The 25,152-nt window shown below is 32.5% G+C and overlaps 1 protein-coding gene across 2 annotated transcripts in view; it reads right to left on the bottom strand.

Moving 5' to 3' along the window:
- LOC126734498 (uncharacterized) overlaps nt 1-25,152 on the bottom strand; it is a 159,244-nt gene that overhangs the window by 20,448 nt on the left and 113,644 nt on the right. Inside the window, exons 27-31 of one of the 2 annotated variants that reach the window (XM_050438153.1) lie at nt 14,459-14,615; nt 14,223-14,407; nt 14,051-14,144; nt 13,797-13,919; nt 9,451-9,586 (exon numbers count right to left, since the gene is read on the bottom strand). In XM_050438153.1, the coding sequence (XP_050294110.1) occupies nt 9,451-9,586; nt 13,797-13,919; nt 14,051-14,144; nt 14,223-14,407; nt 14,459-14,615 (695 nt within the window). The remainder of the gene's footprint in view (nt 1-9,450; nt 9,587-13,796; nt 13,920-14,050; nt 14,145-14,222; nt 14,408-14,458; nt 14,616-25,152) is intronic. The other variant, XM_050438155.1, reaches the window with a different exon arrangement.

The following is a 25,152-nucleotide window of genomic DNA, read 5'->3' as shown; positions in this document are numbered from 1 at the left end:
CGCCTAAAAGACCCCAAAACACTCGAAGAAGCTATGTGCTTAGCTCAAGAAGAAGAAAACTTCATGAGTTATTCAAAAAGAATATAATCCATTTAGACATAATAGATTTACACAAAACCAAAATGTTTTTGGAAATCAACAACCCAAGCCATTTCATCCTGGTTATCCAGTAAGGCCGCCTCAACCCCAATACTACACAAATCATAATCCTAATTTTAACCGCAGTTATAATAATAACTTTAACCAAAACAATAAACGCCCTGCAACATCCTCAGTTGTCAGGCCTTACACCCAAAGAGTTGAGCTGATGGACACATCGTCCGGCAACACCGTTATTCATGCTCACCCTATTCAAACCCAACAGAAATCTGAATATCAAATTGAAGATGTTCATCCCAATGTTCGTAACCAATCACACGAACCACAATTTAAGCAACCTCAAATTATGCTAGAAAATCCTAATAATAATCAGTTCAACTACCCTTCAAGTTCTAGTCAATCTAATAACTACGACCCCGATCAAGGTTATGATGAAGTCGACTATTACCCGCAAGGAAATAGTAATTATGATAATTATTATTATGATCAATCTTTGAACGGACCTGAAGAATCTCTGTTGTACGATGATAGTTACAACCCCATAAATAATTTCCCCTCAGACGGAAATTTTCAAGAGGTTCAAAATCCCAACGACATTCCCCTAAATACACACCCTAATACCGACTTACCCATTATATATCTACCGGAAATTAATGCAAAATTTCTTATAGATACTGGTAGCGGTAAAAGCTTCATTAACCCCGCATTAGCTTATAAAATTTACCCTGACTATATAGCTTATGAACAATTTTCTGTAAAAACAGCCCACGCAACATCCAACCATAATGAAACCATAAACATACCTATATTCGCCTCATTTAACTCAAACGAAAAGCATAAATTTTATCTTTTTGACTTTTCCTCGAGATTTGACGGATTATTAGGTATAGATTTTCTCACACAAATAAAAGCTAACATAAACTTAAAAGACTTACAATCTCAGAATGTAACTTTACCTTTATATTTCCCAAAACCCAGTTCACCAGAACTCGAGTTAACAGACTGTCCACCGTGCAAATTAATAATTCCCGCGAGAACATCTCAACGTGTAAAAATTCCAGTGAATCACACTACTGGAGTAGGCATTATTAATTACAAGAATTTTGGCCCGGCCGAAATGCCTCAAGCCTTAGTAAGCATAACTGATTCTTATGCATTTACTACTGTTACAAATTCTTCTGAGAATGACATTAAATTAACATTGTTAAAACGCGTAGAAGTTGAAATCTGAGATGAACCAGATTTTCATTTTATTGAAAAAATGGAAACTGATTGTGAATTAACCGAGCATATAGATAATTTACAAAAACAAAACTTAAAAAACTTAAGGCTTAGCCATTGTAACTCTGAAGAGTACAAAGCCATTAGAACCTTATGTCACGAGTACAGAGATATTTTCTACTGTGAAAATACTCCCTTGACATTCACCAACCAAATCAAACACACAATTAACTTAAAAGAAGATTCTCCTATTTTCACCAAAACTTACAGATACCCCCATGTACATAAAGCTGAAGTCAACTCCCAAATTTCTAAAATGTTAAAAAACGGAATTATTCAAGAATCCTTCTCCCCATGGAGTAGTCCAATTTGGATAGTCCCAAAAAAAAATGGATGCGTCCGGCAAACGTAAATGGCGTATAGTCATCGACTATAGACGACTTAACGAAAAGACTATCGACGAAAAATTCCCGTTACCTAACATATCCGACATTTTAGACAAACTCGGAAAATCACAATACTTCACGACTTTAGACCTTGCCAACGGATTCCACCAAATTGAGATGGATCCAAACGACATCCAAAAAACCGCCTTTTCAACAGACATAGGACATTACGAATTTAAACGAATGCCCTTCGGTTTAAAAAACGCACCCTCGACCTTTCAACGCGTAATGAATAACGTCCTTCGCGGATTCCAGAACGAAATATGCCTTGTATATCTTGATGATATCATCATTTTTTCTACATCCCTACAAGAGCATATCGACAGATTAAAATCTGTTTTTAAAAGACTAAGACTTGCCAACTTCAAAATTCAATTAGACAAAAGCGAATTTTTGCGCAAAGAAGTTGCATACCTTGAACATCAAATTACTAGTGACGGAATTAAACCTAACCCCGACAAAATAAACGCAGTCAAAAATTTCCCCTTGCCCAAAACATCAAAAGACATTAAGTCATTTTTAGGTCTAGCCGGATACTATAGACGCTTTATTAAAGACTTCGCGAAAATCTGTAAACCCCTGACCAGGCGGTCTAAAGAAAAATGCAAAAGTAAAACATTCGCCAAACTTCATAAACTCGTTTAACCATCTAAAAGAGCTGTTAATAAATGCACCCATTCTAAGATACCCAGACTTTACAAAACCGTTTATCTTGACTACAGACGCCTCTAACGTAGCTTTAGGCGCCGTACTATCACAAGGAATTGTACCCCAAGACCTTTCAGTCGGATACGCGTCGAGAACTTTAAACGAAACCGAACAACGTTACAGTACCATCGAGAAAGAACTCCTAGGTATAGTATGGGCTTGTAAATATTTTCGACCTTATTTATACGGTCAAAAGTTTACTATATATACAGACCATAGACCTTTAGTTTGGTTAGCAAATCTCAGAGAGCCTAACAGTAAATTAATGCGTTGGAAATGTAAACTAGACGAATACAATTTCGACATAATTTATAAAAAAGGACTCTTAAACACAAACGCGGATGCACTCTCTCGCATACAGGTAAACGCAATTGAAACTGAGTCTATAATAAATAGCCCAGGCGACATAGACTTTGGCATTGCACAATTCTTCGACAACATAAATCAATTTGACCCAAACTCACTGGACCCTGAATTAGTACAGAATACTATAACTAATTTAGAAAAGCCAAAATCACCCAAAATCAAGATTTTGTCTAACATTCAAATTCGTCCACCAAATCCCATAAATACTGGCCTAACACAACAACAAAACAATGATCCACTATTGCAACCTGATACCCAAGATAATTTAATTGCGAATGACGAAACGATACACACCGTACACACGACAAATTCGGACCAGAATTACACGACAATGACCTTATTGGATGAGATTATTAATAATAAATTAAATCAATTTGTTGTTAAACAATCGCCCTATCCAACTTACATTAAAATTGACCATGAAATATTTGATGGGAATAAAATTGTACATGCAACTCTTCCAACAAATATGACACAGATTGTTAATTTCTTAAAAGAACATTTAAATCACTCTCCTTCCTATATATATATTTCTACTCTAAAGAGTTAAGAAAATATTTCCACCAAGCCTTAGTTAACCATTTCCGAAACTTTAGGTTAATAGAATGCACTAAGTTGGTTAACAATGTAAAAGAGGACGAAAGAACCCTCATGATTAAATATAGGCACGAAGGAAAGACCAATCACAGAGGAATCGACGAAACACTTAAATTTTTAAAAGCCAATTACTATTGGAAATCACAAAAGAAAGACGTCATCAACTATATCAATCGATGTGTATATTGCCAAAGAGCAAAATATAATCGAAAACCCCCAGATCAACCATTAGTCTTAACTGAAACACCAAGTAAACCCTTTGAAATTGCCCATGTAGATACATTTATCATAGGGAATACTAAGTTTCTCACCTTTATAGATAAATTTTCTAAATTCGCACAAGCTCTTCCATACAATGGAAACGCAATATCCTGCTGCGAACAACTTGTTAAAATTTTCTCTTTTCTAGGTGTACCGAAACTCATAGTATCAGACAATGGATCTGAATTTAAGAACGAAGTTGTTAAAGAACTTCTTAAAGCCCATAACATCGGAATTCACTTTACAACCCCTAGTCATCACGAATCTAATTCACCTATTGAACGCTTACACTCCACGCTAATCGAACATATTCGTTTATTACGTCAAGCTGATCCTAACGCCGATGTTGTAAAACTAATGCCTTACGCGATTATAGCTTATAATAGTACAATCCATTCGAGTACTAACTTCACCCCTTTTGAGCTAGTTCACGGTCATACCGATAACAGAGACCCTACGAATTTAATAGCATCGCATGTATATACAGAATATATACATAATCATAAAAATAAAACGCAGATTTTATACGACGAAATCGCAAAAGAATCTACCGCGCTCAAACAACGAATTATCGATAGAGTTAATCAATCGAAAACTTCAAAAGTCCCCAAAATAGGTTCTATAATCTATAAGAAATCAGATAAAAGATCTGGTAAAATCAAAGATAGATACTTAGGCCCCTTTACAGTTACTGAAATTTTAGAAAATAGCAAATTAGAGATAGAAAACCCTAGAAATAACAAGAAGGAAATAATCCATGTCAATGAGACTAAATCAGTCTCTCTTCTTCCAGATGGACCTGGACCGTCTACGGAACCATCAACGTCAAGTTCCACGACTTAAACGGAAATCCAGGAATGTTGCCTTTCAAATTAGGAACGGCACAGTTAGTTACAAATCATTGGTCATTTGTACAAACTATAGATTTACAACCAATAATCAATGAATTCCTATCTCTTAAAAACCACACTAAAACCCTATCATTTAATTAAAAAACAGTACTACTTATCACGCCGAGTACTTTAATTCATTAACACCCCTTCATGCTATGGAAAGAAATATTGATATTTTAATAAGTCAAATATTTCCTTATGTTTCTCCTAATAATAGACGGAAAAGAGGTTTGTTTAACCTTTTGGGTTCTTTTATTAAAAGTATCACTGGAAACTTAAACCAAACTGATGCTGAGAACATATATCAAAGTATAAGATTATTACAATCAAATCAAAATAAACTAAAAGTTGATGCGATTAACCGTATTTCGCTCCTAGACAAAACTATTGAGAATTTTAAGCATATCATCGCTAACATTACTCATAACGACTATATACTAAAATCTAGGATCCTTCAAATAGAGGAATCAATTAAGCAACACGATATTCATAATGTTCAACTGCATGAATATTTAAGAATATTCGTCATAACTAGTCAAATCACATCAATCTACCAATCAATTTACAACACCCTAAATAAAATCGAAGTTGCCTTGACATTTTCGAAAACAAACATCTTGTTTAATTCGATTATTAATCCAGATGAATTGCTACTTAAAATTAAGGAATTAAATAAACACCTTAATGAAAATGATAAACTACCCCTTAGTGATAACGAAGAAAATATATTGACCTTAGAAAAACTAATCCAAGTCAAAAGCCTCGCTAAAGACTTTCAAATAACTTTCATTCTTGAGCTTCCACTGGTTAGTGAAATTACATTTCAATAATATAAGTTATTAGCGTTACCAGTGCCAAGTAATGAGTCTTTTCTTGTCAATTTACCATTTAAACAATATCTTGCGCTGAGCAGCACGAGTTATTTCTACCAAGACGAGAAATGTCCAGAAGTCCAAGATAACCAATTTCTATGCCAGAACACCCATAACAGAGTTATTGAGGACCACCCGCCATGTGCCGTTGAGCTCCTTACCCTAAGGTCAACCACTACCACCTGCCATCCATTTGCGATTCACCTGCACGATGTACATGCCGCACAAATCGTTAACGGTAATTGGGCTATTACCACCTCTACGAGCACAGTCGCCCAAGTCAAATGTGGCAACTCCGAGTCAAGCCAACTCCTCCAAGGTTCCTACTTGATGGAAATCCCGCAAAACTGCATGGTTCAAATAAAGTCAATGGTTTTTGAATCATACGAGCCAACAGAATTAGTCTACGAGAAAGTTAGTCTTCCTACCTTCAACTGGACTAAAGATGTACAAGAGAAGCCGCCTGTATTCAATCCACCTTCTATTGATTTGAAACTAGTAAATCTTAAAGCCACCGATGAAATCCAACAAGAACTAAGAAGCCAAGCTAGAAGCCTTGAAGACATTACGTCACCCATTTCCTTAACTAGGACTAGTGTATGGACTATTTTCATTTACATTCTCATTGTACTAGTTATTTTATATCTAACAGTGAAAAAGTTTCGTTCAGTGCGTAAATTAAGACCTATCGAGAAAACTAGTACCCCAAAAGACACTATTTTTGAAAGTGTTATGGTCTAGTTATACTTAGTTATATTTTATATCCTTTTATATTTTTATATTGGTTTGTTTTACCCTATTTTTAGATTTTAAGATTAATGTTTTATTTTACGTTTTATGTTTAGACCTTTAAGTATTTTTACTGTACCCTATTTTACAAAAACATACCCTTTAAGATATGCTTTCGTCTAGCATGGGAAGAGTTATATACCCTGTATAACGTATATTCCTTGTATAATATTGCTTACTGTTAATTCCCGTAATTGCATAGTCAGTATATTAATATCTTATAAATACGGGTGAAACCAATTATATATAGCTCATTTGTTGGTAGTACTTGCTGTCAATCTGAATAAAAGTTTTTTAAAAATTTCGTTTCCTTTTTTGAGAAGAAAACTCATTCTTTTTTTTTGTAATACATTCTTTGTTTTTATTTTAATTTCAAATAATAATTCCAACAGTTGAAACTTACTTTGAGGTTTATATTATATTATTAAATCCAATTTCAAGTTCTGCGTAAATTTCACCCCTAGCTCTGTTTTAGAGCGACATTCATTTAAAAACAAAATAAGTACAAAAGAATACTCTTCATAATAAAATAGAAGTAGACTTAGCAGGTATTTGTCAATTATAATTGTCATTCTATTTGATTTTTATCGCATATGGACGGGGATGAACTATTATAAGAAGCACAATCAGTAAAATTGACATAAAAAATTAATGATAACACAAAATTGGATATAATATTAGATAGATGAATAATGCTCATCATTCAGCTTTAATAAACAGATGTTAAAATTGGATTTTAAGGTGGTGGTTAGTCAAAGGGGCAACAGCCCCTATGAATAACACACATAGGTCTCCTAATGGATCCGTCGTGCTACACTATCTCAGGTGCCATATAATTTGGCACTGATGCCCATCAGAAGGAGATTACATCCTGTACGGCCTGTGACCCGATTTTTGCATGAGCAAGTATTATCATCCTGTCTTCACCAAGGGCATGTATCCTAAACAGAGTCTCAAGCGCCCTTTTTGGAGACGTTTATATTAAACCCATTATACTTAGGCATCAAGGAGTTGAACTATATATTCAGTTGAGCTTGGATTTTTGTTTTCTTCGTACAGGGCAACCAAACGATAGCCCCTTATTTGAGAAGAGGATTAACAAGATATGATTAGATCCAATGAAGTATCTTAGAGGACAGATCCCAGGTGGTACCAAAGGCTTTCCTGAGCCCCAAAGCAGACAGATGGTCTTGTTAATCCTGATGTCTGCGTGATCGTATCCGGAGAGTTGGGAATCTAATGACGAGACAGAAACTGAACAGTCCTGGTCCCAATTGCAATGCCTACCAGAAACACAACTGGTGTAGTGCCAAAGTTACGTCTCCCTGTGAATAGTAGGAATTCTGCTGGTTTTGAGTTGATTCTTAGAGGCACCATTTGTCCACTCTACGTAGGACCGGCATCATTGAACCCTGTATAGTGGCGACGTCCTTCCCCGCGCATTAGCGTAGACCCGAGTACATAGCCCTATTTAAATAGTTGATTAGGCTGTCGACTACTAGACACCACAGGGTTGGGGACAATACTCCTTCCTATAAGCATCCGCTAATATTTTGAGAACCTCGCTGTTAAGTTGAGCAAATACACAACTCTGCGAAAGCATGGTCTCTGTCTTCCTCACCAAATATGGTTTTGATCCACGACATCCGAGTGCTTGCCAGATCACTGCAAAAGGAGTATTGTCAAAGAGAGAATTGTACGTTCAATCTCTAGGAATACGCCTTTTCTATTTTGGTCCGTTTCCCAGAGCACCCTCTACCTTTCTCACCATGTCCGTGAATTTGCCGATCTGGTAGACTAGTATCAATCATTATCACAATTAATAGTCCCTTTTAGAAAAAATGAACACTCCTCGGAAAGACAAATGTTAAATACTAAATTTCAATTATTTATTATTTGTTCGGACATTATCTCGTCTGGTGCTTAATTGACGTAGTCCAAAACAATAATTTCCATAGGTTCATTTCCAACTATCCATCGATTTGGAGCGATTAGTTTTCAGTTTGCAACTGATCCTGTCTCCCTAAACTTTTCCACCAAGTTAATTGTATTTTCGGTAAACATATTTATCTGGACTCATTTGATTAAATATCTGAGCTGCAACATTAGCATATCTATCATTTTCATCATATAGTTCATCAACCCGCGATACTCTTTCGGCAGTTGATATTCATTCTAGAAATAAATAATATTTAGTCACAAACACTTTGAGAATTTGAATGAAAAACAATTGAAATGAATAAACTAAATGTACATACTCGGGATTTCTAAGGAAGAAAAAAAAACAGAAAATTTGTAAACACAAATAGCATTTCACAGCACAAAAATCTATTATTTTTTTCTTCAAATGATAAAGTTAGAGCTTACATTAACCGATAAATTTGGAAAACATTCATTTTTACATTTAAGGGTGATGTTGGATTTATTAAAAAGAGAATTGATGATCATTAAATTGACGTATCACATGAAGTTTATCCCCGTTTTCATTTAAGAGATGAAGTTCACCCCTGCGTGAGGTTAGTGACTAAGTTGAAAATGAAGCTTTCCAAATTTTTTCAAGAAGCAATAAATCGTTTAATACAAAGAAATCGTTTCTTAAATTTTTTTTCCTATTGTCTTAAAAATCGCTACATAATACTTAAAAAAGGTGCATTGAACGAAGAATTCAATTAACTTTAAAATAAGATATCACTTGACCCGTAGTCCCATTTCAATTTTGAGGTTGGATAAAACTTAACGGATTCGAGCGATTTTTTTGTATAGCGGTATATGAAATATCAGCATTGTTTTTATTTGGCAAATTATATGAATATTATTACAAACTAAAAACATAAGTTCAAAGAGTTCAATTCAAAGACTTAAAAAAAAATCATTTCAATTACCACACTGTATTAGAAATTTCACTTTTTTCCTAAACAAATTCACTAACAAATCTTCTAATTTGGAGCATAGCATTTCCGTTTAATTACTATTGGATATTTTAGCTAGACAAGAGTGTATAATCGTCGCTAATCATAATTTATTTCGGAAACCTGTCAAAATTCAATCCACCTGTCACAACAATGCGGCAAGCTGCTATTTATATTGTTTGACAGGTTACCAAAATACTGTCTGGGCGCGACTATATAAGGAAATTCCACCATCATTTTTAGTAGTGAATTGAATTAAATTTATAAAAAAAATAATCTAATTATTTACCTGTTAAAGTAGGAAGTCTAGAAACAACGTCCTGAATATCAGAACTTAAATTGTAGACATCCTCACTCTGATCGCTTCCAGGCAAGCAAAGGGTGATTCTGTCGATGTGCATTACTCCTCCAACATCCATCAAAAGCTAGAAAGTAATTATTTTTAATATCAATTTTATACAATAATTTGTTGTAATCAGAATTAAAATAATATTAAATTACATTAAATTAATATTTAATTATTAGTATTATTTATCGAATATAGTAATTATAACAGAAATCTATCTTTTTAAACCTAATTCCTTCCAAACCGTAATTCTGCTTTATATTTAATTGAAACTTTTAATTTTAATATTTTTTGATAGCATATATCTTTGATATTGGCCATACATATAACTTGGTGGGTTGCTAATAACTAGGTTTATTTTTTGATACGAGGTGTATTCAATAAATAAAGCAAATTTTAAAATTAGTCTGGCTACTACATTCGAGTTAGTTGCAATCATTTTTTAATATGTTGGTACACATGCCTCTAAAATATGTTGACAATATCAGGCATGTCACATGTTAGTGTTGTCTAAAGTTTTCGTAATTTAGTGAATGAAACAAAAAAAATGCAAAAAATCAATTTTGGTAAAAAGTAAAATTAGGTGTGTGGAAAATCTACTTTAAGTGAAAAATTTTACAATTGGTACAAGCAATCTGAACAAGGTCGAGAAGATATCAATGATAATTCGCGTCCTGGTTCTCCTACCACGTTCAGAGGAAGCAAAAGAGGCATATATCTACATATATTTCTTATAAGTCTTATTTATATATTTATGCATACAATACAAATATAGTTGTTTAACAACAGTTGGTTTAAGTGTTAACCAACAGTTTTTTTTAAAAATGATTCTGAGAGCCCATGTTTTTCATGGCAAGAATTAGTAGCAATGCCTCCAAGATATAGGTAATGAGGTAATTAACTTTAATAATTTTCTTTTAAATAATCAAATATCTAAAAGTCATTACAGACAAATTATTTTCAACAGCTTATATAAATGACCAATTCCTTGGAAGACCCGTGAAAAACTACAGCCGAATAAGAATCATTTGAAATTCCTGAAAATACTTACAAGATATAGAAAATAACGTCAAGTGCCTAAACAATCAATATGCGATCAAAAATTATCTCTAATTTCAGGAGCAAATTAAAAACCAGTACAAAAACAAGAAACCAAGAAATTTTTGAGTTAATATTCTTCAACGGCTGGTAATAAATTGGTATAACTTCGAACCGAGTAAAGTAAATAATAAACAAGTTTTTAAATAATATGTATGCGGGTATTCTCAAAGTCTTTGCAATCGACTAATTTTTCGACGCGTCGCGACGCCCACCTGTTTGCAGGCGTAGAATTTTTTAAACTTCTAAAAATATCTCCTTGGCTCCAGTTTTTGACTATATCGATCAGTTTTTACAGAAACTAAATATTTATTTTTGTTTTGGAGTTATTGGCCTGCAGAGTTTTAAGTGAAAAACTCTATATACTCATTAAATTAAAGGATTTTGATAGGTTGATGAAATGCAGCGAACTATATCTTATATTTATTTATTTTTATTTTCCTTGTTGCAGAACAATATGGTAAACAATAACCACTTTTAGGTATTTGCCAATTACTTGATATTGAAAAAATAGATCAAAAATCCAAGGCTGCGTGTAAGTTTTGCTGTTTGCTTTTTTGCAGGCGTAGAATTTTTTAAACTTCTAAAAATATCTCCTTGGCTCCAGTTTTTGACTATATCGATCAGTTTTTACAGAAACTAAATATTTATTTTTGTTTTGGAGTTATTGGCCTGCAGAGTTTTAAGTGAAAAACTCTATATACTCATTAAATTAAAGGATTTTGATAGGTTGATGAAATGCAGCGAACTATATCTTATATTTATTTATTTTTATTTTCCTTGTTGCAGAACAATATGGTAAACAATAACCACTTTTAGGTATTTGCCAATTACTTGATATTGAAAAAATAGATCAAAAATCCAAGGCTGCGTGTAAGTTTTGCTGTTTGAAATACGTCTTTTTAAATGCAACTAGCAGGATGAATGATATATTAAACCAGTGTTCAAAGTAACCGTTGAAAATTAGACAAAAATATGGCAATGCAATACAATCGAATGTAAAGTCTTCGACCCCAGAAGAAAAATAAAGTAACAAAGATGTCCTGCTAGAAGCATTAGAAGATATCAGCATCTTCCGAATCTCTATTACACTCAGTAAAACGCTAGAAGGCTAGCTGCTAATAGACATTAACTGGGTTTTTCGATAAGATAGTTGTACCAGAGTCTTCTATAATTCATGAGGCTTTTGCTAGGGCTCTTCATGCTTCTAGTGCTCCTTTTTTTTTAAATGAATATTGAGAACAGGTATTTTAAATGATTTGATAATATGAACGTATACAGATAAACCGAAGAAGAACAGATTTCTCAATCCGAGAGTTTATCAATAACTAGCCTACTTAGTAGGCTAGGTAGGAGGTAGCAGATATTCCATTTTACAAATTTTATTTAGTTGCGTAGTTATCAGGTGGAGTGAGCAGGATCAGCTGTTCTGTATTGTTATTGTGCTGTAGTTTAGGCTTGATGCTCAAACACTGTACATATGTTTACATTTTACATACAAGGTGTTACAAAATTCTGTGGATATATTTTAGCCAAAATATTTGCATTTATATTATATTAAGTCAAAATAATACTTTTTTTCCTATTAACATGTGTCCTAAAATGCTCTCCAACAGAGCTACAGCCCGCGCAAACTGCTGAAAGAAAATCGATTTTTTGGAACCGTGACTACAGTTATGCGTCAAATTTCTTGAAAATTTTCAAGTCCTCGTTTTTTGGATGCTATTTTTATTTTCCGTCCCAAAAATGTTGTAAATTTAACTTTAGAGAATTCGGGAAAGCTTAGCCTTCTCATGGCCCCTATCCTATGTTTCCGATAAGAATCTGGCAACTCTATCTAGTTAGCCAGCCATAAAAAAATTAGGAATTTTTGTTTCTTGCAACACAATTTAATCGTTTTCAAGAAAATTGCTGAAAGAGAAGCGTTATTAAACCCGATTAAACTATCAAATTAGAAAAAAATGAGTCGTGACTGCTTAGGTAAGTCCCTATGAATCCATTTCTAAAATTAGGTTTATACCATTTTTGGAACGGAAAATAAAAAGAGCATCCAAAAAAAAAACGAGATTTGACTACATTCGATGCGAAAATCGATTATTCCAAATAATCGATTTTCTTCAAGCAATTTGCGCGCGCTAAGGGGGTATTTTAGGACACATGTTTATAGGAAAAAGTCTTATCTTGACTCCAATAATACGCTCTTAAAATATTTGCACCGATCTTTGTAACACCCTATATAGACATTAAAGGGTTGGGCAAATATAATCGGAGATGGGTTGAACAATATTGTTATATGCACGCACGTACCTTCATTTTACAAAACTTCGTCGTACAGCAAAAGAAACGGGAATGTATATAAGTAATAAACTTATCCAAGTTTAAGACCTATTCAAAAAATAAGGCTCAACTGTTGTTTTAATTGTAACTTACAATGCGACCGAGATAAAAGCTGTTTGGTATATTATAAATGCAACATATCCTCATCCATCTTGTCTAGGGTTGTGCAGTTCATACTCTGAATTTGCTACTAAAGGATATTATGACATAAAAGTTATTTGAAAAAATAGGTAAAGAATTAAAGAAAAATTGTAAATAGTTTAAATTGCACCACATACTTATGCTGCACTCAGAAGCACAGGCCTCAAATATAAAGTAATTTCCTTCAAAAACAAGATGGGATTCTCTGTTTATGATAGTGGATACGCTTTTAAGAAATATATAAGCTCTGCAATGTTTAATGAAACCTTGAATATAAAATAAAATATTAAAAAAGTTGTATATGGTGCGTTCCGGCAAAACCTTCAATATACTAAGCAAATACTGCAATCTAATAATCAAAATAAATTTATCAATCTGTATTCAAATTGATAAATTTAGTAGAGTCGGATAGATCTATTGTATCAAAAGTGTCTTTGGCCTTTAAGTATATAAAACAATATTAAATATTTTCTAACAAGTTGACCTGACTAGTTCTGATCAAAAGCTTCCTAAAATATGTTGTCGACCGCTACGAATTTTGTTTTAAGCCAATTCATCTAATTATAACTGTATTTATTTTTTAGTCGAAATAATAAGATACTTGCTTTGAAACATAATATACTTGCTTTATTTTAAATTTGATGATAACTAAGTTACAGGTTTGTAAAACTTAATGTTTTTTTATAATAGAAAATGAGGTATTTAAAACTTACCGGTTTTCCATCAAGAATTTCTTTCGGTAAAGGCCTCGGTTTGAAGGTCAAATTGGCAGAGCCTTGTATAGAGAGTTGTTCATGTATGTTCAGCTGCTCAATAAAACTTTCCACTAATAAAGACTGCAAATAGTAATAAATAAATTTTAGAAAGCAGTGAGAGAAAGCACTGGGAGAAAACTTATTTTACTATAAATTCTCAATAATTATAGCTCAAATTTTACTTATTTAGAAATGAATACCCAGTAGCTTACTTTTATTACCTCATCTGCAGATGAAATCTCAGTTACATCTTCAATAACAAAATCTTGTTCCTCTCCTCTTTCAACATTGGGAAAACTGCAGCACCTATAAATAGATTAAGTTAAATAAAAGCAATGCAACCAAAATTATATTCACATAGTTTTCTTATATATATTCAATTACCTGGATAAATTAGGACAAATTTCAACCAGTTTCTGGTTAATAAACACTCCCTGATCATTGTAAACTTCTACCAGGGGCATTTCCACGTCTAACGGCCCCTTAACGATCACTTTACACCAATCGGTGATCAGATCGTGGAAGATATCATAGTCAGATGTGAGCCAGGCTCCTGATTTTGGATATACCTAAAAAAAATAAATTGATTGCAAGAAAAGACTAACTTTACCAGAACTAACTTTATCCAGTTTAACTCTGGTTGCGAACGCTCCTATATCGGTGTAGAGTACTTCTCTGAATAACACGTCCCTCGGGAGGTCATGGTCGCTTCCAAAATCTATCATGAACACGGATATTTTTTCTGGGTTTATCACTTTTAGGATTCTGCCCCTGTACCTACGAAAAATAAAATTTGTATGTAATATTTTAAAGAAGTTTGGAATTCCTCTTTATGAAAAAATCTTGATGGTTTTATTTAGGGAATGGACTTATCATTTAACTAATGTATGAATGATAAACTAATAATGAATTTAAAAAATGTCCTGTCGATATGAAATTTAGAAGTACAACATAAAATTTGTGATTGTATGATCGTGCTGACTTAGATTTTTGGTTGGATTTGGCATCAAAAGGAGCTCAGACTGTAAAAGTTAATTGTATTAAATGTATTCTTAGTTCTCGCCCACGAACAATATGATCAATAAAACTTACATTAAAATCAGGATCAATAAAAATTAAGTATAACACAAATAGACCCCTATAAGTTTGGTGATCCATGATATCTGTCGATTCCTCAATCTTTGCTGTTCGATCATCTACAGAAATAAAAGGAAAATCGACAAAAAATGCCTCGGGCGCCACTCTAAGTAATTAAAGGAGCTTAGAGTCCCCTATAGCCTCTTGGGTAAGGTTTTAGACAGTGGAGAAATCAGCTAGTGTCCAACATTTATTATGACAACTTAATTCTACAACATATTTTTATGCCTTAATATAAGAAAATTACTCCTTAAAACCTAACGACCCCAGTTATCATTCTCCATGATCTAGTACACGCACTTTTATCGGCAAAAAAGATATCGCAAACACTAGCATTTTATTTTCAAATCAAAACTAAAAGCAGTATGATTATGCGGTTACGGAAGCGGGTGACATTCGAGTAGCAAATCCATAAACTCAGCACCCACAAGCAAAGTAAGATAAATCAAATAAGCCAGCGTTTACCCCTGCTGTGTTAATATTTGAATGGTAATCAAGCATCGCGTCAATCCGGTTATCACTTCCCTCATAAAACCGATAGGCTGATGAAAATGATAGGCCCAAACAGTAGTTTTCATCACAATAAAAACGGGACAGAACAGAAACTAGGAGTCAACAATAAAACTTAGAAATGCAAAACGTAGTAAGGGATTCTCTGGTTCAGAACAAAAATATAACCTTTTCGCGAACGGAAATTAGTTGTGACAATTATTCCAAATAACCCGTTACTACCTGCCCTACAAAACTGAAGAAAGATAGGCCCAGGCACCAGTTAATAACTTTCGCGACTGTTGCTTATTTTGCAAAACAGAAGAAAGACATGCTCAAACAACAGTTTCAAAAGTAAATGAAATGGAACGATAATAATAACTATCAATACATTAATATGACAAATGGAAAATGCTATGCTGGGAAGCGGTAAGTTAAATGTCAACAGATGTCTCTTACCTAATTCACAAATTGTCAAAAACAAATGGAAACAATGAAAAAAATACAAGTATTACTAGTGAAAAACCAGAAAATACTGTGTAGTTTGCTTACACGATATGGTACGACTCTATTGCAACGAATGTGTGCATCGGAATGGGAATGTCCCATACACAAAATAGAAATGCCCCAGTCTGGTAAACCTGAAGCTTTTTATATCCACGGCAGGAATTTTGCAAATGTTAGGAGCAGGAACGTTTACGAACTATTTTTCGTCAAAAAAGTGCCATTAAGGAAACTCAAAAGAAATTTTTTTTATCAACAAAACGGTATGGATAAATAACAGGTGACATAATATGGAAAACAAACTTGTAGAAACTTGAGAGCCTTGGATGCTACATTTGTAGTTATTAAAGCGCCATGGAGATCTATTGGATTGAGAAGATTAGGTTCTAAAACGAAAAAGAGTGTATGTTAAGTTTGCCATTTTAGTGGGGAGGTGAGCATGTACAAATCTTCAAAAACGTAAAAAAAAAACAGTCAGATGGAAATATTCGAGCGCGTCAGATATTCATCGTGTATACGTGATATGTCGGTAGTAGGTAGTCGGCGACATGTAGTCAATAATATTGACTACATGTGCCCAAACTTTATGTGTATTTGTTGATTTGGCCAAGGCATTTGAACCTGTGAACCATGTCAAAGTATTGAAAATACTGGAAAGAGCCAGTGTGAGAGGAGTTGCTTTCGACTTATTTAAGTCGTATTTTTCAAATTGTACACAAAGGGTCCAAATTGAGGATATTATTACGACAGAAGCTGAAGTTACTTATGGTGTACCACAAGAAACGGTACTAGTCCCCATATTATTTGCTTTGTACGTTAACAATTTGTTTCATGTTAAATCCTGTGGTAAATTAACATATTTCGCTGATGATTCCGCGATATGTTACAGAGCAAATAGTTGGACAGCTTTGAAAGAAAATGTCGAACAAGATCTACCTCTAATCTTTAAATGGTTCAATAATCACCGCTTGACTATTAACTTTGAGAAAAAATATTTTATACGTCTGCTACACAGCCTTCCTTCTAGATTACAAAAAAATTAAACGTTAAGGTGTAATATTGCACTCAAATCTAAAGTAGAATGAGTACACGAAGTATACCACCAACGAATTAAGGTGTTTAATGCATAGGTTTAAAGAATTAGATAACTCTTTCGAATCATCGTACCTAAAGACCATATATTTGGCTCAAAGTCCAATCTTAATAATATAACTTAATATAGTTTAGGAGTATAGGTTGTAGCACTTTGGAAATTATCGAAAATAACTTGAAAACAATCCAATGGATAATAAAAATAATTTATAAAAAGCCAAAACTATACACCACGGATCCTTTATTTACATAAACACAACTTTTAGACATAAGGCAGCTTTTTATACAAAAAATAGCTTAAAGGCAAGATAATTAAAGTTACTTTAAAAACAATACAAAATAGTATAATACCAGATAAAACATCTCACAATCTCAAGTAAAAACAGCATTGGTTCAAAGGTTCTTTTTCTACATCAGTCCTCCTATTCACTTGAATATACCAGGAAAAATAAAAAAATAAAGAATTTTTTATATATGTTTTAATCGCAATTACAAAAATTCTTGGAGAAAGAACTTACATGCTAATAAAAGGTACAAACGAAGAAACATAAATTATGCATATTCTCGGAATCTCGAAAATGTTCCAACTCTACTACTTCATGTACTACGTTTTGACAATTTCCGATTCTCCTTTACGACCCACAATTTTATACTAGATAAGACTATGAACTAGCTAAAACTGGCCTGGTTTTGGTATACATAATAGTTATGCGTAATTCCATTTTATTTCTATATTCATAGCACTAAGCTTTTATTAAGTGCTCTAAAAATTCCATCAACAAGAATATTCTTTGGTGCGTATTTACTATGTATATCTATTATTATTATTATTATTATTATTTTACTAGTTTTTGTAAATTGTTGTCACCACATCTTCATGTATATATATATATATATATATATATATATATAGAATTAGAATGAAAAATAGTATATTGTACTGATGGGCATAATTCAAATATACAAAGGAAGAATATTCTTACAATATTCAGGCACTATATGAAAAGGGATGCTTCTATAATATAGCAGCTACTGTTCATAGATTGATAATTTTAATTTGTCTCACGGGTCTCTGGAAAATAGAATTTCAGAATATTCTAAAAAATGTAATGCTCACTTCTTACAAAAAAAACGTCAATCTAGATATTCAAGGGGACGTTTAATTTTATATTTGACAAAGTTCTGTCAATCACGTCTTCATCTCAAGCTAACCTCACTTTGATATGTCAAATTGAAACCCTCATCGTGTGACACAGCATTTTCAGCAGCATCAAAAATGTCTAGTCAACAGTGCAAAAAAAAACGGTCGACGTACCAACCAATAGTGACCAAAATTGTCTAGGAATGATAGAAATTTTATCGACCTCAAGCTTTTGTAGTTCCAATGGCTACCATAAGTATGATACATCATTTTAAAGAGCATACAATCTACATCTCCTATCTAACCAAACCGAAAAAAAAACAAAATCGGTTAACATATAAGCCAATAGTAAGCAAATATGTGGTAATAAAAGACATTTTATCAACTTTGATTGAAATTTTCTATCTTAGTTCCCTAAAAGAAAATGATGCAACTTGAAGCGATTTACCAGTATAAATGTCTGGTAATAAATAGTTCATTGAATCCAAATATTTTTGTGTAGATGAAATTGGTGTTGGGATACTAAACCAAAATAATATGTATTTCCCCCGCACTACGCTTTGACAGTTCGGGAGTGGCTTAATGAGCAATTTCGAGGAATGTATATTGGCAGGCGTGGTGCAGTTGAATGACCCGCACGGTCGCTAGATTTAACACCACTAAACTTTTTCCATTGGCGGTATTTAAAAAGCAAAGTTTATAAAACTTCACCTGAAAATATTAACGATTTAACGGATCGAATTACTCGTGCATGTAGAAATATTAGCGGACGAAAACTTGCCAATGTTTGCCAACGTAAGGAATTTCAAAACAGACTTTATTATTGCCTCCTAAGTAACGGAGTACATTTTGAGAACTTAATAAAATAAATTCTGTGAACTGATTAAGTGTTTCCTTTTTTAAACACCTTTTTACACCCTTACTGTTGTGAGCCTTATATATATAAACTTACATTTTTTAAACACCGTTGGGTAGTAGATTGTATGCCCTTTAAAATGATTTATCACACTATAGGATAGCCATTTGACATACCAAAGTATGACGTCGATAATATATTTATTATTACCAGACATTTTAGCTCACTATTCGCTGGTACGTCAACCGATTAATTTTGCTTACAATGGGGTCACACGATGGGGATTCCCACTTGAAATATTAAAGTCAGGTTAAATGAAAGTGAGAAGGTGATCGACAATTGTGAAATATAAAATTAAACGCCACCCTGGGTATCGTCGTCAATTGCATTTTTTTACTTGCCTAAATAAATGAGTATTCAGCATTAAATGAGATCTAGGCAACTGTCAAAGATGGTTAAGCTAGGGTAAAGCATTTTTTTGATATCTGATTAGAAATATATGAATGTATATACAGGGTGTCCCGAAAGTAATGGATCGACATAATCGCCATTTTTCAAAAAAATGTTTAAAATAACATTTATTTACTACTTTATTTAAATCGCATCTTTGGCAGTTGGTGTTGGACAAGGGTTTGTATTATATTTATGTCAAACTTTCTGAATATCATATAAAACTTTTAAAACGAGTAAAAAACTTTTTCTCTTAACTTTAATCATTTTAGGTAATGCCTAGGCATATATTGTTTACCAGTTTGGAGATGCGTGATATGCTTTGTATTTACGCGCAAGCAGTGGCGGCTTTTGGGGTAGAGCCACAGTGCCATGGCTCTACCTAATAAACGTTGAAAATAAAAAAAATAATTTATTTTTTTAATTTTACTTCAGTCCAAAAAAATATCTGTATATTAATATTTAATACCAATTATAAAATTAAAATACTGGAACGCAGCCAGTGCAAGATTCCGCAAATTTCGCTAATGCGAAATCGAAGACGTAGTTGTCGCGCCAGGCCCCGTATCGATGCGTGTTACATCGAATAATCACAGCAAATGTCCTTGAAACAATGTGGTAAAGCCACAGAATAAACGATCTTACAGAAGCGAAGGCTTGCGTCGGCTCCTTTGATATCCGTGAACCAGTTTTTTATAAGCCCAACTGACAGATGCACCCAGCGCAAATACACTGAGATATCTCGTAAAGTTGTAGTAAACGCATACACCGAAGTGCTTTTATTTTTAAAATCAAAATGGTTATATTCATATAATACGAGAGCAAACTACAAAATTTAGTTACATTTCAAATAGGATTTTTTTTTTGTTAAGGCTTATATTGGTCCTTGCTTTTTAGAATAATTATAATAATTATTATTTTTATAAAAATTGTTATTTGACGGTTTTGATACACGATAGAGGTGTAGGTTAGTATACTTTTAATTTGTTTTGGAATGGAATTTTTGTGCTAGTTGTTTTATGATAATGGTAAATAATATTTGCCTTTAGTAAGACTAGCTGAGAAAAAGTCTGCTATTTGTGTGATGTTAATATGTTACCAATATACATATACATAATGTACATAGGTAGGTATTTTTAAATTAAATTTTAGCTGGAAGGTTTATACGCAGGTATGTTTTCTCGTATGTTTTAAATACAACACATTTAAGAGTAGGTATCATCGGCTTTTATATATTTATATATAAAAAGATATATGTATGTATTATTGTGGTACATATGTAGGTACCACACATACGTCCATATTTTATAAAGGTATTATACGTTCTATAGTCGCCGTCCATTATGATAGTCTGGAACAAAATATAAGATTCTTAAGGGTTTTACTACTACTATATTATGCACTTGCACGGGTAAACCAGTTCATAAAAAGACAGATAATTGAAAATTAAAGTCATTATTCTTTATCACATAAAAATACTGTATACCTAAATCAACCTTAATATTTTTATCTATGTACAATGTTATGTACAGTCAACAAAATTGAAAATGTCCCTCGCTCCGTGGCTCTTTACCCATTTACACGTAATTTAAGCACAATTTGGCTACACTGTATGAATGAAGAAAGTATAGCGGCATTTTTCGAAAATAAGTAACGGGGGCTGATGCGGGGGCAGCTTATGCGATCGATCCCATTATAACATTGTGTGTAAGGTACCATTGTAAATTTTAAGATCTATTTTTAAGGCGGGTTTTTCCATATTAATTGGCGGCACGGGGATGCAGGTAAAATGTATAAGGTGGTAATTATAAATTAATTTGATGGTAAGTAGTATTGTAATGTCTTTTGTGTTTATAAGTGCCTCGAGTCTATTTACGTGTTTAATTTTTTTTTATTTTTTAAAGTGTTTTATGTAATATTTTTTCATAATGCCAAGATTGCCTGGACAGAGGGAGAGTATCATGGAAATTCGTACTAGAATTATTGTTATGCATGAGATGGGTGCCACCTTACGAGAAATAGCAATGGCTACGGATCTTTCAGTAAGTTTTTTTTTGTATGCATTTCGTTTAAATTTTTTGTTAGGTAAAATCTATTTAAACTAAACTATGAAATTTGTCAAAAATCTTCAAAAATTCTCTTTAACTTTCATTTAAAAAAAAGGTTTGTTTTTATACGGAACCAACTTTTTTTGATATCCCGAAATAAGCTAATAAATTTAATAGATCAAAAACGAAAATTATTATCTCATCGTCCCGGGAATCTATTCAAATAGGAGTGATTTCGAGGGTAATTTATAATTTTTTCATTAAATTTTTTATTTAGAAAAATAGCTGAAAATTACATATCTTAAGTTTAATTTATCGATAGATATGTAAAAAAGTTATAAAACTTACCTATATTTTTTAACAAAGAAAAATATACATGTTATTGGATCTATCAAAATAAAAAATGTTTTTGTTTTATTTTTAAAGTAAAATCATTTTACATATGATTGATTGTTTTTTTGAGGTAGTATTTTTTAAATCCAAGCAACCCTTATACAGGGTGAGTTTTTTAAAGTGTTGCAACGCGATATCTTGAAAACATTCAAGTTTTTTCTAAATATTTAAAAAGCGAAGGTATAGTTTTTTTTTAGATAATAAATAAATTTAATGCAGTACCATACCCTAAAAAAAGTATTAATGGGTTTAAAGGTTTCTCAAAAACGGTAGTCGAATGTAGTATAGATTGGCGATATTTTGAAATTTAAATTTAATATCTGACTACTGCACCAGTTGAGGGTTAAGGGAAGTGGCCCTATTAAAAAATGTTTATTAAAATAATATTTAGTCCAAAACGCACCGTGAGCCAATCTACTACCTATTTACCGCATTATTTGTATCCATCTAGTATATTTTTATATCTGTATTATTATTGTATTTATTATTATAGCAAACATTTTAATCTGAAATATTTTCACTTTGAAAACTTTGTCAATATTTTCGCTTTATTTGCTTTTCACCATATATTAAAAAAAGTTGTCATAGAAATATATTTTGAGGTAACGCTCTGAATGTTTTAAAAAAACACCAACAAATAATATAAAATTATATTATTGTTAAGAGACGCTGTTATTGCTTTTTTAGTACCTACTTTATTAACTTATTCTTAATAATAAAATATTTACTGCTATTTTTTATCTATACCTATACATATAGGCCACCCCTTTGCTAAACTGTTGTCCCTATAGTATAATAGATATCTATTTAATTAATTAATACTAATTACTGCATTTGCTTTTAAACAGGTCAAACAAGTTAGACGCTGGATCCAACGTAAAGAAGCAGAAAGGCATGTAGAAACCAGACAACATCCTGGAAGGAAACCTGTATTGATCGAAAATATGAGAGACGCTATTGTTACCCAAGTAAGAAATAACCCTTTCACAAATAGCCGGGTGGTCAAAGAAACCATGAACTTGGATGTTAGTATGCAAACAATTAGGAATACTCTTCGTTCAGCTGGAATAAATTGTAGACGACCAGCCAAAAAGGCCAAATTAACGGTCGACAACGCAGAGCGAAGGCTTAGGTTTGCTCAAGAAAATATTGACCGAGACTGGTCAAATGTGGTATTTACCGAAAAAACGTTTTCTTCGGACATAAGGTCCCATCAATTAGTGTGAAGACCTACAAGTACCAGATATGATTCCCATTATGTCCAAGAAACTGAAAAAAGCGGGAAAATAACATTGTCATTATCGGGGGGAAAAGGCTGCAACAATGCATTGACGCAAATGGTTTTTATACCAAATATTAATTAAAAAGCCATACCAATACCAAATGCACCCTGTGATATTAAATAATTATTATTTAAAAAAAAAAGGTGTAAGTTTCGAAAAAAACACAATACGTAGGCTATTTAAAAGTTTAAATAAAAAAGTATTTTTATTGTAGATTTAAATGGTAATTATACTTACTAAAGCTTGTTAGGAGTAGTGTTGAATGTTATTAATTGTTATTAAGATGTTATACTTAAAGAACTGTAATTTGTCATTAAATAGGAAATAAAATTTTCGCTTTGAAACTGACCTTTGATCCATTACTTATACGTTTTATAAGGTTTAAAAAAAAGTAAATAAAAAAAGATACGGGACTACTAGAATTAAAGTTTAGTAATTAAAGTTAACTTCGCTTCAATAAAAAAATATAAAAAATAGTTTTTTATTCAAGATGAAATCACGAAAGTGCCTTATTTACAAACGGAACTATTACTTTATTCATCTCTTCAGTAAAAAAGTGTGCTTTACTCATGAGAACCACATAGATTTTTTTCTACCTCTTACCAAAATGTAGACATAAACAATTTAAAATATGGATTTGCCGAACAACATTTTGGGTTAATCGAACAAGTGGGGACAATTTTGAACAGTTTTTGTAAAAACAATGTCCACTTAACTTGATAATGAGTAAAAAAAATTTCAATAACGCAAACTAGCTTTCTTAATATGCAACTTACTATACGAGTATAGACAATTTTTGGTATATCAACCAACTTCTTTTGACGAGTTCTACACCCTGTATTTTTATATAGGTATACTTATAAATAAAATGTGAGGAAAAAGAAACAAAAATCTTAATTTTTTTCCCATATTATGGTAGTACTTAGTACAAGTACTTAGTTTTACAGCGCTAGACAGGGTATTCCAAAATAAGTAGTTTTGGTAGTATCTGAGCTCGTATTACGTTATTAATGCTAGGAGGCGGTGCTAACCATAGCGCGCTATTTTTTATGAAACCTTTAATGCCTTAAACAGGTTTGAGTTCGCGTTTTTCATTTCCTAGACACAGGATGAAAGAGAAAAATCTCAACATATAGCTATCGTTTCTGCTGTAGCACCTAAAGTTTCTATTATTATAATGTTTCCTTTTTTTATGATTACCTATATTTTGGTTTACACTTACTGGTTGCTGCCAGAATTAAAAAAACTATTATTTTATCATAGAATTACATCTGTTTATTTACTTATTTTTAAATACACACCATATATTTAAAAATAAAAAAAAAACAAATAGGTATTTTTTTAAATTATATTATTTTATACAATAACGCACACTTTAAAAGTAAAAAACAATTTAAAATTTGGATTGGTATTTTTAAAGTTGCATTTTATTTTTCAAATGTTGGGTGAGTAATATAAAGTAATACTTGAACCAAACAGAATTTTGAAGAGCGCATTTAGCCAACGTATAAAACACTATAGCGCATTGTCCTAAAAACTTTACATAAGGAAGAAAAACAAACTGATTGATTTTTTTAATATCAGCTTGCACAGCCACAAAAATATTCGAAACGTCCCATTGCAAAAACCCCATCTACTGAAAATTGAGTTCCTTCACCCCTGCCTATTTATACACGACTAAACTCGATCGATACTCTACACCCTAGCGCCCGCCGTACGCTACCCCTTTCAGTCAAAAGCCATGTTGCCAAATTGTAAGGCAACGAAGTCCGAGAGCAGATGCGAGGGACATTTTCAAATTTGCCGACTGTACACATACATAGATACATATGGTTTAGGTATATACATATATGTTTATTAAATTAAATAATGTTTATTCTGTATTTATTTGCATGGCACGACAAATTAATTAGGAAATATT

This window comes from Anthonomus grandis, chromosome 3, assembly GCF_022605725.1.
Source record: "Anthonomus grandis grandis chromosome 3, icAntGran1.3, whole genome shotgun sequence".
Taxonomy (NCBI): Eukaryota; Metazoa; Arthropoda; class Insecta; order Coleoptera; family Curculionidae; genus Anthonomus; species Anthonomus grandis.
The sequence above is the reverse complement of the archived record's forward strand: the minus strand, read 5'-3'. Positions and strand labels throughout refer to the sequence as shown.